The sequence below is a fragment of the Mus caroli genome, chromosome 19, assembly GCF_900094665.2.
Source record: "Mus caroli chromosome 19, CAROLI_EIJ_v1.1, whole genome shotgun sequence".
Taxonomy (NCBI): domain Eukaryota; kingdom Metazoa; phylum Chordata; class Mammalia; order Rodentia; family Muridae; genus Mus; species Mus caroli.
Genome location: NC_034588.1, coordinates 55,134,927 through 55,147,934, shown reverse-complemented (window position 1 = coordinate 55,147,934; position 13,008 = coordinate 55,134,927). Strand labels below are relative to the sequence as shown.

General features: G+C 42.3%; 1 protein-coding gene across 2 annotated transcripts; it reads right to left on the bottom strand.

Annotated features, from left to right (window-relative positions):
- Positions 1-1,517: 1,517 nt before the first annotated feature.
- Positions 1,518-12,764, bottom strand: Pnlip (pancreatic lipase). Of its 2 annotated transcripts, XM_021152342.1 has the most exons (13): positions 12,743-12,764; positions 12,554-12,599; positions 11,289-11,443; positions 9,978-10,100; positions 9,306-9,440; positions 8,175-8,286; positions 7,040-7,159; positions 6,807-6,926; positions 6,100-6,218; positions 3,682-3,811; positions 3,151-3,259; positions 2,370-2,534; positions 1,518-1,642 (listed from the first exon to the last, which is right to left on the bottom strand). In XM_021152342.1, exons 2-13 carry the CDS (start codon positions 12,597-12,599, stop codon positions 1,579-1,581), a joined length of 1,398 nt encoding a protein of 465 aa, XP_021008001.1. In that variant the 5' UTR covers positions 12,743-12,764; the 3' UTR covers positions 1,518-1,578. The 2 variants fall into 2 exon arrangements, with proteins under 2 accessions (XP_021008001.1, XP_021008000.1); XM_021152341.2 differs by lacking the exon at positions 12,743-12,764 and having other exon boundaries at positions 11,277-11,443.
- Between the last annotated feature and the right edge of the window lie 244 nt (positions 12,765-13,008).

The following is a 13,008-nucleotide window of genomic DNA, read 5'->3' as shown; positions in this document are numbered from 1 at the left end:
CACCATTGTGCTCAGTCATTTGGATTAATCTCCTGATATAGTCAAGTGGACAACCACACTAGTCATCCCATACATATCATCAGCAACATGTATTAATTTCTTACAGTCTCTCTCTCGCTCTCACTCTCTCTCCATCCTCCCCTCCCTCTTTCTTTCTTTCCTCCCTCTATGTGTGTATAAGTGTATATATTTGTCTATCTGTGTCTATCTCTCTTTGTCTCTCTTGTGAATGTCTGCTATTTGTGTCTGTGTATGTATACACGTATGTATGTATGTATGTATGTATGTATGTATGTATTGATCATCTTTCTATTAATTATATATCTGCCTATCTACCTATAGTGATATAGTAACCTCTAGAGTCTTGGGGTTTGGGTACGAGTATATAAAACAGGAATGGAAAGGTTGGCTAAATACCACTGGGTAATAAAACAAGCCCAAAGGAAGACATGGGAAGTCCCCTGATGTAGTTGGAAATGATTTGTTTCCCGTTCTGTAGGCTCTCTCTTTCCTTTGCTGATTGCTTCCTTTGCCATGCTGTGGATTTTCAATTTCACATAACCATGTGTATTAAGTATTTCAATGACTTCCCAAGCTACTCAAGTCACTTTTAGCAAGTCCTAGCTTGTGTCTCTACGTAGAAATGTTTTCCCACAGCAGCTTCTGGTCTTAGCTGCATTTTGAGTTGACTGTTTTGTAGGGTGAGGGATAGGACTCTTTTGTCGATCTTGAACATGTAGATACCCAGTTTCTGCAGCACCAAGTGAAGAGGCTCCCTTTCTTTAATGCATGTTTTGACATCTTTACCAAAGATTAGGCAGTCATGGTAGTCTATTGGTCTACCTGAATGTTTTTGTTGTTTTTGACAGTACCATCCTGGTTTTGTTTCTATAGTTTTATAGTATTCATATCAGGTATGAGTATAAAAGAAAAAAAACTGTGAAAGACAATAAATAGTCTGTCCCTGGGGATAAGTCTAGAGTGCGGAGTTTCAGACTGAATGTCCTGGGTGGTAAGACTGGAGTTCTAAGTGAAAGCCAGATTGAGAAGTGATCAGGAAGGCTGACTATAAAATAGGAACTCTGCCCTGGGCTTATTGGAACATGATGGCTTTGCTTTGTGCTTTTGGAAGATCAAATAGATTATGGGGTGGCAGAGGTTCTATGGGAAACACAGTAAGAGAAGCAGGACCATAGAAAAGGTCAGACTTGTCTCAGAGTCCCTCCTCATCTCCTGCCGTTCAATCCCTCCAGAGATGTCTGACCAGAGAGTGATGACGGAAGTGGCCAATTCTAGCACTGTCACCACAGCATTACTAAGAGCCTTGAGCACTCTCTTAGGTGATCAGAGGCATTAATAATATTTACAGAGGACATGACAGCTTTATCATTTAAGCAATATTCCCAAACCCAACATCAAAACAAAAATGTACAGTCGTCCATGGCTCTTGACAACAACTGAGAACTTAAGGCTTTATCAACTTATCCAGAAATCATCAACACTGACAACAGAAAATATTGCTTTAATACTAGACTTTATTACAACAGTGGGACTTGGTGGTCACACATCAGCAGCCTCCTAACATGGAGACAGTGTGAGCAGGACGTCTTCCCTCACTGTCTCTTGACTACAGAAGTTGAACCTGAGGAGAGAAAACACAAAAAGGTCACCTCTTCCTCACACAAGTGGAGAGCTGGGTATGAGAACAGACATACCTGTTCCTTCATGCATCTCCACCCACTGCCCCAGGAGTCTGAGAGGGGCACGGTCAGACATTAGGATATTGGAGACTGGATCACCCACCAACCTCCTACCATGATTGCAACTATCTAGAGAAGAGCTGTCAGTCACCCTACAAAGGACCAGAAGTACTGTTTTCCATATCATTTCAGACCACTGTTGACTGTGCATAACTCAAACTGTGGGGAGCAAAGCCATGGCAATCAGGGACTCTAGCAGTATTATAGTTGATGTGTTTGGCTTTTAAGGAATTGCCATCAAACTGCTTTCTAGATGACTGCATCATTTTATATGCCACGAACAGTGCCCGAGGATTAGGCACTGTTTAGGATTCCCCTTGTCTTCAAATATTCTTGGTATTGCCAATCTGTTTAAATTTAAGTATTTAAATACATTATGGTGGCATCCATCACTGCTTCAATTTGTACATTTCTCCTGACCCTGATGTTGATATATATATATATATCAACATCATTTAATATAATTGTTGTTTTAGTTGAATATAGTTCCACTATCTTTCTATGTTTTTTTGTTTTGTCTTGTTTTTTATTTTATTTTTTGTTCTCTTTGCTTCTTTATGCTCATGCTTATTTTAGAATTAGTACTATACGAATGTATATATTACTCACACTCTGCCATCATTTCTTTCCACTGTGATCCTTGATGCTCCCACTTTGGGTAGAGTTGGGTTGATCACATTGTTGTACCAAATAAATTTAACCTTCTGCAAATCTCCAACATCCACATCAGAGTCGAATTCATTGATGAGAGAAGTACCTGGCTGCAGAGAGCCCCTGAGAAGTTAAGATGTCAACAAAAGTATATGTGAATATGCATGAATAGACACAGGATTAATTACACACACACACACACACACACACACACACACACACACACAGAGTATATAAAATATAATATGTTTCTAAAGCCAGTTCAAATTCCTTTGGAATCTAAGCTGCTTAATAAGACATTTGTCACTCAAATGCCTGGAGTAAATTCCCACGTGCACTTGAGCCCAGTGGTGGGTTTTTCTATCAATAACTCAGATTATTTAAGTCATTCTCTCTTTCACACAGACTCAAATGTGTCTTTGTCACAACTCTCATTAGTTTAATAAACGATGCTGTCATTGTAAAATCTTTTCTCTACTGTTGTGCAGGGAATAATTATTTACTCATTATAAATCAAAGGTCAGGCAACTAAATAGACATGAAAATATCAGAAAAAACTAAAAATATAATGTTTGTAGTGCATTAGTGTGTAATGGGTACATGGCAGCTTTCTTTTTGTTATATGTGACTACATGCTACATACATATAATAGGAAAAAAACCGTCAACAGCATACACCAGACATGGATAGCCTGCTTCAATGTAAGAAGCACAGAGTGATGCATTAAACCTTTACTCACTTGAAAACTTCATACTGTTTAGAGTTCCCTCCATTTCCAAACAAAGACACTAGAACGTGCCCAGTGACCTTCTGTCCTGACAGGGTGACAGACACCTGGTACCGCCAACCTGCAGGAGGCAACGTTTGTACACTGTTAGCTGGAAAGGAAGAGGTTCTGACTACAGGTTAACGCCCCCCCCCCCGCCCCCCCGACCCCCGCAGGGGCAGAACGTGAATAATCCACCATGTCGTGTGCAGATCTGGCAAAATCCCACAGTTGTTTTCTTCGGTGTTCGGGGTCAGGCACTGGGAAGTGTGGACTTAGGGCACATTTCCAGAGTCAACGAAGGAGGAGATTTGGGTTGGTTTTACTTTTTCCAAGCCAAGAGCCTAAGAAATCTGTCTTGTTGAAATCTGCAGCTAGGACGTAGTAGCTCAGTGGCAGAGAACACTTGCTGGCATTTATCAGGCTCTGGGTCTCACACCCTGTCCCATCCGTGCCTGCCCAATAGGAGATCTAAACTGAAAATCAAATAAAACAGAAACTTACGTGCGAAGTTGCTCTTATCGCCGGTGTTGAGGTAAAATCTCTGGTAGAGTCCGCTTGTTTTCCCAGGATATCTGTCAGCATAATGACCCATCTGGGGGCATCCTCCACTCCCACATGGGAAGCACTTATTCTGTGGAATTGAGAAAATGGTGACTGGGAGTGTTCTGATTTTTAATAGGGCATACTTTTCCCAGTGTGGCTTATAATTGAGTCAAAGCTAATTCTGTTCCTGATTTTAATGGCGGGGACGCAATGGTGTCTCAGTGAAGGTTACTAGTACATCTCGTTAGCCTCAGGCTAAGAATTCAGTTTCATCATTAAATGGCGCAAAACTATAAAAGCCACAACATGGGATAATTGGTATATATGTATTTATCCTTTCCCCTCTGCCTTTCTAACTGGTTTTGTTTATTCTAAAACATCCACTCTCTTGCTAGGTGATTAGAATTTATTTCAGAGACATCACGTAAGAACAGGAAATGACAGTTAACTTCTGCCAGGCACAACAGGTTCCATTCAGAGGATGAGAGGCTCAAATTTCAGACCCTTCTCCATTTCCTTAGCATCACTTGGCACATGCTCACATCTCAGAATGTGAATCAGTAGCGAGAGAAAATGGCCCAGTTGGCCATGAAGATTTAGCCAGGCATCTGGCATGTGAAGAAAACCAACACAGGAAAATGCCCTCCGCTAGGGATTGTAGTAAAAGGGGTGGGGCATGAACAGCAGCATTCTGAGGACAGATCACCCAATTTCCACTCTGGAGGGAAGGCTCCCCCACAGAAGAGGCTCATGAGGGACTTCTCCACCAGAAGATTAGATTATAAGCCCAAAGGGCCTCAGGTTTGATCATTTAGCAAGCTGAGGAGAGACTAGGTCAGGCAAGGAGAAGCACGCTCCTGTTTCCACAGACACTTCCCAGAAAGAGTACAAAAGTTCCATCCTTAATCTCTAAGCATGTTCATCAATAAGACAGACAGGGACATGTCCTGGATTCCAAAGAAGCCAGGAGACGATGCACCCAGGGGCCACAGTCATTTTCTCTGCAGAGCATATAATTGGATGTGTGTGGGCCTGGATGGCCTGGGACCACACACATCACCAGGATGGCCTGGGACCACACACATCACCAGGATGGCCTGGGACCACACACATCACCAGGATGGCCTGGGCACACATACATCACCAGGATGGCCTAGGCACACATACTTCACCTGGATGGCCTAGGCACACATACTTCACCTGGATGGCCTTGCCTGGGTGCACACACACATCACCAGGATGGCCAGGGCACACAGGTTAAGATGGAATCATAGGAAGAGGTTCAAAGACAGAGGAATGTGAATATGAACACCGGGAGATTTTCTGTACAAAAGCGCTCTAAATCTTCTTACAAAAGGACTTTTATGTCATTAGATCAGACTTCTTTCATTGCATGGAACCTGAATATTTTTGGATCACTTGTCTACAGGATGATAAACCTAAAGTCAAACCAAGAGTGTGTCTCAGCTCTTACTATAAGAAACTCACATGTGAACCAACTATGGACCCCTCTCCCATATTTTAATTATTACATTTTTGTTGTTGTTCTGGGCCAAGCACTTAACGTGTCCTGTGATTAATTGCTTTACCAAGGACACTGGGTCTGACATCATTACATTTCTAGATGAAAAAAAAAAAGGCTCAGAGAAATGAAATCCTTTGCCCAGTGTCATTTAAGTCTTCATAACTAAGGTATATTTCTCTGGTATTTGTTTCTTACATGGAATGTTGGTTAGTTGAAGTTTTCTTTGTTATCTGACAGTGGTTAATTTTTTTTTTTTTTTTTTTGGATTTGAAAAAGCTAGAGTGAAAAAAATTAACTTTGTAAAATCTAAGTCAATAGAAACATCACATTCAAGATTACACTGAAAATGTGACAAAACTTTAAAACTATTGATGAATATGAGCAAAAGACAGATCCATATGTCCATCATTCTATAGTTTAAAGATCCACAGTTAAGTAGAGCCCCTAGTTCATCAGTATCTGCCAGGCATTCGGATTGCTACAAACTAACATTCTATATGTTTGTTTAAGAGTCTTGACCCTGAAAAAGTTTGAACATTTACCTGAGACAGAGAAATGTTAGAGGAATGTTAGGTGAGGCATTTTTATTTACAAGCCTCTTGTTCCATACCCCTATGATGCATTAAGACTTTTTGGCTACTGAAATGCATATGCATGAGTTAATATAATGGATATTTAACTATAAATGGTCAGGAAGTGACATCATCACACATTCAAAGAGGGGTCCAGAGCCAGAGCACAGAGCCAAGTGTGAGCTTAGCATGCGCATGGCTCTGGATTGGACCTCCAGTCATGAGGGGGAACAAAACGAAACATAAAATGAAACCCACGGGACACTGGAAGCTACTTACTGCCGTGAAAAGACTGTAAGAGCTACAGGAGAACCCAGCAAAGCCAGTTGGGTTGACGATGCTGTCGGTGTAAAACTTGTAGCTTCTTAAGTGGTTACAGGCAGCAAAGTTTCGCGTTCCTGTGGAGTCAGAGGCATGACATCAGTGGCTGATTTTACTTCTCTAAGTCCCTTTATGGTGAGACTGTGGAGCTAATTAATGTGTGCTCTTAGGTAGAGCAACTCTAAGCATAAAGGGATTATGAAGTATATGTAGGGTATAAGAAGAAATAAGAAATTAATAGTTGAGAACCAATAGTTATTAAGTGACTTGAGAAGAGAAAGACGAAGGCATACAGTATGTAAATTAGGTCACTCAGAACTGGATTACAAGGACTGGAGAGCTAGGTTGGAACCCACGTGGCAGCTCGCCACCATCTCTGTAACTACAAGTTCCAGGGTACCTGAATTGTTATGGCTTCCACATGAACCAGGTGGACCCCAGTGTGATATACTTAAATACAGACAAAATACCTATAAAACCAAATCTTCTTAAAAGAAACGAAAAAGTTGGTTGATAAATGCATGCTCCACCCCAAAGTTTCCTCGCACTCATTTGTCACAACGGAACTTATGTTTCAGGGACATAGTAGGTGTCCTTTGATTTAAAAAAAAAAAAAAAAGAATTCTGTATAATTCACGGTGGAAATTCATGTGGACAATTTTTACCTTCCCAGATCCCGTCGATGTCAACAATTTGGGAAAGAATATTCTTCTGACATCCTGGCATTTCGATTCCTCCGTTTGGAAAGAAATCTAGGTGACCCACAGTCTGGCTCATTCCAAATCCTGAAGATTTTTAAAAAGTGATAGAAAGTTTCTATTATTATTCGACCAAGACACTGTCAAATGTTCGAATACAGAGATAAAAGTCATTCAGCAGACAGACTGGAGGAGCTCACCTAAGTTGGGGATAATGGGCCCGGCGTCTGTGTGAATTGCGTCCACAAACTGAGCATCGGTGGGGTCCAGTCGGACTTCTTCAGGAGTGCCCTGGAAGTAAGGCTCAGCGGGGTCCAACCCTGAAGCAGATAGAATGCGTCACCAGTACAACAGTTACATCAATGTGTGAATACTTTGTCAAGTATCGGGATGTGTGGATGCTTCGTCAAGTGTCAGGCACTATTGTAAGGTGTGCATGGAGAGCGGTCGGTACTGGACACTGCTCACGGACGTCTAGCTCCCTCGAGAATATTGCTTCTTAGCAGCGGTTCCCTTCAAACGGCTGACCCCAGAAGATGTTGAACTAAAGGCTCTTCAGGTTAGAGATTTCTATCAGATTCTAGTCTTCCAGGAAGCCAGGTGCTTTCTGTGGCTGAGACCACAGCCTGGCATAGTACGACACCTGGCAGAGCAGGCTGTGGTGGCCAATTGTAAACTAGGGGAAAGAATGTTCTGGAAGATTGCTTTTTCAATAAACCAAGGGAGACCCTGGTCGTTCCCATTGATCCAAATGCAATCAACCTTTCCAATATACAAAACAAGATAATTTCCAGGTCAGTGTTGAAAGTTGGAAGACAGAATGGGAAACTGTTTATTCCATGACATCTCAGGCCCAGGACAGCAATATCTTCCTTGTCAGGTTACCTGAGCCTGTGGCCCTGGCCTAATACAGCCAGCTGCAGTTTGCAAATGGCATTTTGAATCTAATTAGCCCTACCCAGAACTTGAAGCCCCAGTCAACCAGAGCCTCTGCCTCCTCCCCCAGCAATGAGATTATAGTTGGTGAAACTTAGATTTGTTATCCACTAGGATTAAAATAGAGTTCAGCTGGCTACACACAAACTCAGAAACAGGCACAGCGTTTCTGGGTAGTCTTAATTCATGGCTGGTCTATACGCAATATGTTTGCACGCTAAACAATAGGGTGATGACACTAAATACTGGAAACAAGAATACAACTCAGCAGGTTGCAATGCTCTGAGCTCTGGTCACCTGGCATCACTCAGGAAGTGTGACAAGTTCAGAGCAACCCTACCAAAGTCCCTGCAGTCCCCACAGACAGTCTCAATATCTAGAATTTGATGTTAAACCAACCTGTGATCCTTCCAATGGCTCCAAAGGTCCTCTTTCCAGCCTCCCCAGCAATGTGGGAACCCAGGCTGTGGCCAATCAGGTGGACATTGTTAGGTGAGTATCCCAGATCAGACTGTTGGAAGGAAAGCTTCATTAAAATGTTTCCAAGTAATTCAAATTGCCAGATGGTCAAGGGTGCCTCCAGACCTTGGTTTCCAAGGAGATGTGTTCCCTCCCCCTTCAGAGCATCCCCCACACCACTAAGAAGAAACAGAAATTAGTTCAACTAGGCTTAGAATCCTGTGTGTCCTCCCACTGCTGAGAGAGAAACCCAGGAAGGACACATGAGGTCATATTTGGAGATGGCGAGGCAAGGATTTGGACCAGGGCCCACGAGGCAATTACTGAAGCACATTTGAGTTTGACATTTTTTAAAAGACTTTTCAGTGCTCCAGTCAGGCTAGATTGCTTCCTTTGTGTTTCTATTCGATAAAATCAATGGAAACTGGGGAGATAGCTCAGTCAGTAAAGCACAAAGATTCAGATTAGGATCCCAAACACCCGTGTAAAATATGAATGCCTGTAATCGTAGCACTAGAGAGGCAGAGACAGGCAGGTCCTTGGAACTCAGAAAGATGGTGCTTAAAAAAAATAGAATGTATATCAATCCAGGAAGACTCCATACACTTGCATACCCATATGAGCATTGTGCTCCCACAACACACTAAAAATGAATGAAACAAAAGTGTAAACATGTGACTGATATCGGCATATCAAATCGATAACCAAGGGAAAATTGAGACATATCCCTGGTTGGCGCTGCGTCTCTGCCGTAGAGCACTTGCTTAGTATGAGCAGCCTCAGGCTCTATGTCCAGAACTAAAATTAAATAAAAAACACAGGCGGAATTCAAGTGAAATTACCTACCTAGTTGTTTAAGTTCATTTAATTAACATTCAAAACTAGTTATTGGATTAGGTTATTGATGAAGCCTGAATCGAGATTGGGGTGGGATTCATCTTTAAGCAAAAGAGGTAATGTCTTCTTATTTAAATTTGTCCTTATCAATGATTACACCTACAGATTTTGTTATGGAAGGAGAATCCAGACAGCAGTGTCTTAAGGGATTTTACATAACCCAGACTCTGTTACCTGCAGAACGTTAACCAACAATGCCACTTCCGCACCCACGACCCGGACGTTCTGGGTAGCCTGGGTATATGTCGTTCGGGAACCGCTTTTCCAGTCCACACAGATGCAGTTCACACTCTCCACTTGGAACATGTTCTGATGGGAGAGACACAGCACACAGGGAAATAGTCCAGGCTCCTTATTCACTGCTGATTAACGTATTTGAAGATTTGCTAAGTTCTCTTCTTGACCTGAGTAATAACTATCGTGTTAACCCCAATGCTATGACCAAAACCTAGTCTCTAATGAGTATGGAGTCCTTGCTCAAGCTTACTCTTGGCTTCAGACCACCGTGGGAATGAAATTCCTGATATTTCTATTGCAGCAGGTATATTGGGTGGACATTGAAGGTCCATGCTTAACTTGAATACTACTGCATGGTAGCTTCTCCTGATAGAGTCTAAAATATCTCTACATCAGTTGCTAAGTAACTATGTCATGATTCCTGCAAAACTCCACAGCCCATACCCTAAGTGTCCCAGGACCCTTGTGCCCACCACTACTCCATCCCCATCTCCAGGCTCAGGCGGTCTCAGACTCTGGTTTGGTGGTGACCAGCCTTTGTCCTCCTCAGTTGGGGACAGTGTCTTGCTGGTCTCTAAACACTTTCTCTTAGAAAGCACCATGGCTCACCTTGCACATGTTAGATAGCCAGTTTTCTTCTCCCTTGTCGATGAAGCCGTGGATAATGATACGGGTTTTTCTGTTTGTTCGGAAATTGGAGTTTCTGATGGTTGATGCATCTGAAGTAATTAGCTGTTTGGGGTAGAAAAATGTTTGAGTCACTTTTCTTCCAGTAGCTTTATGATCATTCATGTGTGGGCAGAGATGGCAGGTAGGATTCTTGAAAACCCACATAGGCAAGCCATTCACAGCCATTCCCAAGTTGCTATTGTCCTTGTAGCTGTTTGACTTAGACAATATGTCTCCCAAGATGTTTGTCATTAAGATCTTCAATGAGAGTCTTTGTACATATGCCTATCTACCTGTCTACCTACCTACCCATCCATCCATCCACTTTTCTATCTATCTATCTATCTATCTATCTATCTATCTATCTATCTATCTATCTATCATCTATCTTTATAATCTATCCAACATTAGGAGATATGTACATGTTCTAATAATCCTCCAGGGATAATGGAATTATTACTCAATAAATCCAGTGTAAGTTCAAGATATTATAACTGGGTCTTGCTTTGTTTGGAGCAGGATCTCATGTAGACCAAATGTCTTCAACTCATTAAACAGCTGCGGACAGTCTTGGACTCCTGAACCAGTGTCTACCCTTTAAGTGCTTGGATTAAAGATGCTACCTGGAAGGCATTACCGGTTGGAATGTATCATAAACACCCAACCTAGCTTTTCTATCATCCCTTTGCCACAGATATAGCTGTCAATCATTCACTTTCATGACTGGTGCAAGACTAGAAGCTGTGGTTCACTGATGCTCCTTCCTGTGGCTACAGGTCAGCACATGGCTAGTCCAGAAGCTTCTACTGAAAGCACATCACTTTCCAAACAAATCCTGTCAAGTTGAACCACCTTAAAGGGATTTCTTATGTGTGTGTTTGCACTGTATCAGGAAATGTTATTTAAAATACACAAACGCAATATAGCATATTCTTCATTACTATATGCATCAGTATGAGTACTATAGAAATATGTATGTATATGTGTGTGTGTATATATACATATATATAAAACTATTCTATGCCTGTATGTATAATATTTTTATATAGTATACTGGATATAAAACACGAATAATAAGACTTGAATGGCCATTTATGAATAAGTTTTTAAAGAGTCCTTAATCTGATTGCTCTAGAAGTCTAAACAGATATAAATCCTACTTTTCCTATATTCTCATTAGAAGGCTTGAATAGTCATAGTAATTACATAAAGCATGTGACACTTCATCCTGAAAACAACAGCGATTCCTACCTGGTAGTTGTCGGGATTCTCGTTGGTGTACAGGAGGAAGCGGGTGTTGATCTGTGCTGGGCTCCAGGGCAGTGCTTTCAGGGGTCTGTCTAGAGTTCCTGACCAGGGGGCATCATCACTGAAGCAGCCGAGTTTGTCGAAGCAAACTTCCCTTCCTGAAATCACCCACAAATGTTTCACATATATTACTTTAACCTTTCTGATGCATGATCAACCAAACGTAAGTTGATTGCATCTTGTTTTCTCCCTTGGCTTTCTCAAACACCCTCTGCTCATGCAGAGTACTGACTGTCACCTCTGCCTCTGGGTCCACTCACTCCCCACAGGTCTCTGCTCAAGGATCAGTCAAGGACTAATGATAGCTTTTTAACCCAGATGTTATCTTTGGCCATTGGTGCCTAGATATGAGGTGGCTCTTTGTCTCAGGAACTGGTTTCAGTGTGTGGAGGCTCTCAACTCCAGGTAGCAACCTTTTGTCTTCACGCTTTGGGTGGGAAACATTTTAAGTTTTATGCAAGGGCCAAACTGAATCTTCACCTTGAAAGAAGATATGGATGTCTGAATTATGTTTGAGGACCATCCTGGATTTCTGTGATGTAGGAATTACTCCTAAAATTGCTCATCACACAAACTATCAGTGATGTGATGGCTGTAGTCTGGCATGCTACTTACTCCATGAAGGAACAACTCAAAAAAAGAGCTCTGGAGTGGTGCAAAGCCCAGGATAAAGGCAGAGCAGCGGCTGTTGTGAAGGCTGAATTTCTCTAGACTTTACTATGTGCCTGGTGCTGAATAAGATGACTGACTTCTCTGACTGAAGCCTCACAGTCATCCCACTGAAGGATGCCATTACACCCATGTAACACAAATATCCCCAGGTTCAGAGGGCTTTCGGATTGTACATAGCTTCATAGAAGTGTAAGTGATGAACTTAGGTTCAGACACCTCCCTTGGCTAGGTTCAGAAAATAAATATCCATCCAGTCAATTGGAAGATCATATAAGCAGTGTATGTATAGCTCAATGCCATGTATGATTTGTCTGCACTATTGTCTGAAACTAATTGAAATAGCGTTGGGAATTGTACCTCACCTCACTGCAAGCTGCAAACACTGGTGCTCTTCATCCTATGATAAACTCAATTCATGTCTAGACTTCCTTAAGCTTGCAGTGCTCTTAACTAAGTCCTCATCCTCACCCTGGCTTGCACCCGGCTGTCACCGCCTGGGGAAGACCTCTCCCATCTCCACACACATCTTTTCTTACCAGCTACTGCTCCCAGCAGCACTGCAAATGTCCACAGCATCAGCATCTGCACAGAGGCAAAAACATGGCTGAGTCTGATGAACACAAGATTGACCATAATCCACGTTCAATCAGACTTTGGGGGGTTGAGGGGTGGGGTGGATGGGTGCAGTCTAACAAGTGAGTCTCTAAATCAGGTTCCTGACTCACCGTGGCGGATCCGTCAGGTTCTACGGACAACGAGCAAACACTGATATGCCCTTTTATAGGTGAGTCTTATCTTTCCAAGTAGTGTCATGGAAAAGTGGCTGGAGAAGAGAGAGAGAGGCTCCAAGGACGCACTTCTAATTTTAATCTCAGATAAGCCCAGAGAAGTACCAGAGGCTGAGCGTTCCAAGGTGTCCGTGGGAATCTGAGAAAGTGCTAGATATGGTATGTTCTCTGCCGGTGTGCTGTGCTCTGCCAAGAGCTGCCAT

Coding starts and splice junctions, on each gene's coding strand:
- Pnlip (XM_021152341.2), bottom strand. CDS start 12,599: ATGCTGATGCTGTGGACATTTGCAGTGCTGCTGGGAGCAGTAGCTG. Junction 7,160..8,174: donor AGCCATTGGAAGGATCACAG/GTTGGTTTAACA, acceptor TATCTGCTTCAG/GGTTGGACCCCGCTGAGCCT. Junction 6,927..7,039: donor GCCCATTATCCCCAACTTAG/GTGAGCTCCTCC, acceptor AAAAATCTTCAG/GATTTGGAATGAGCCAGACT.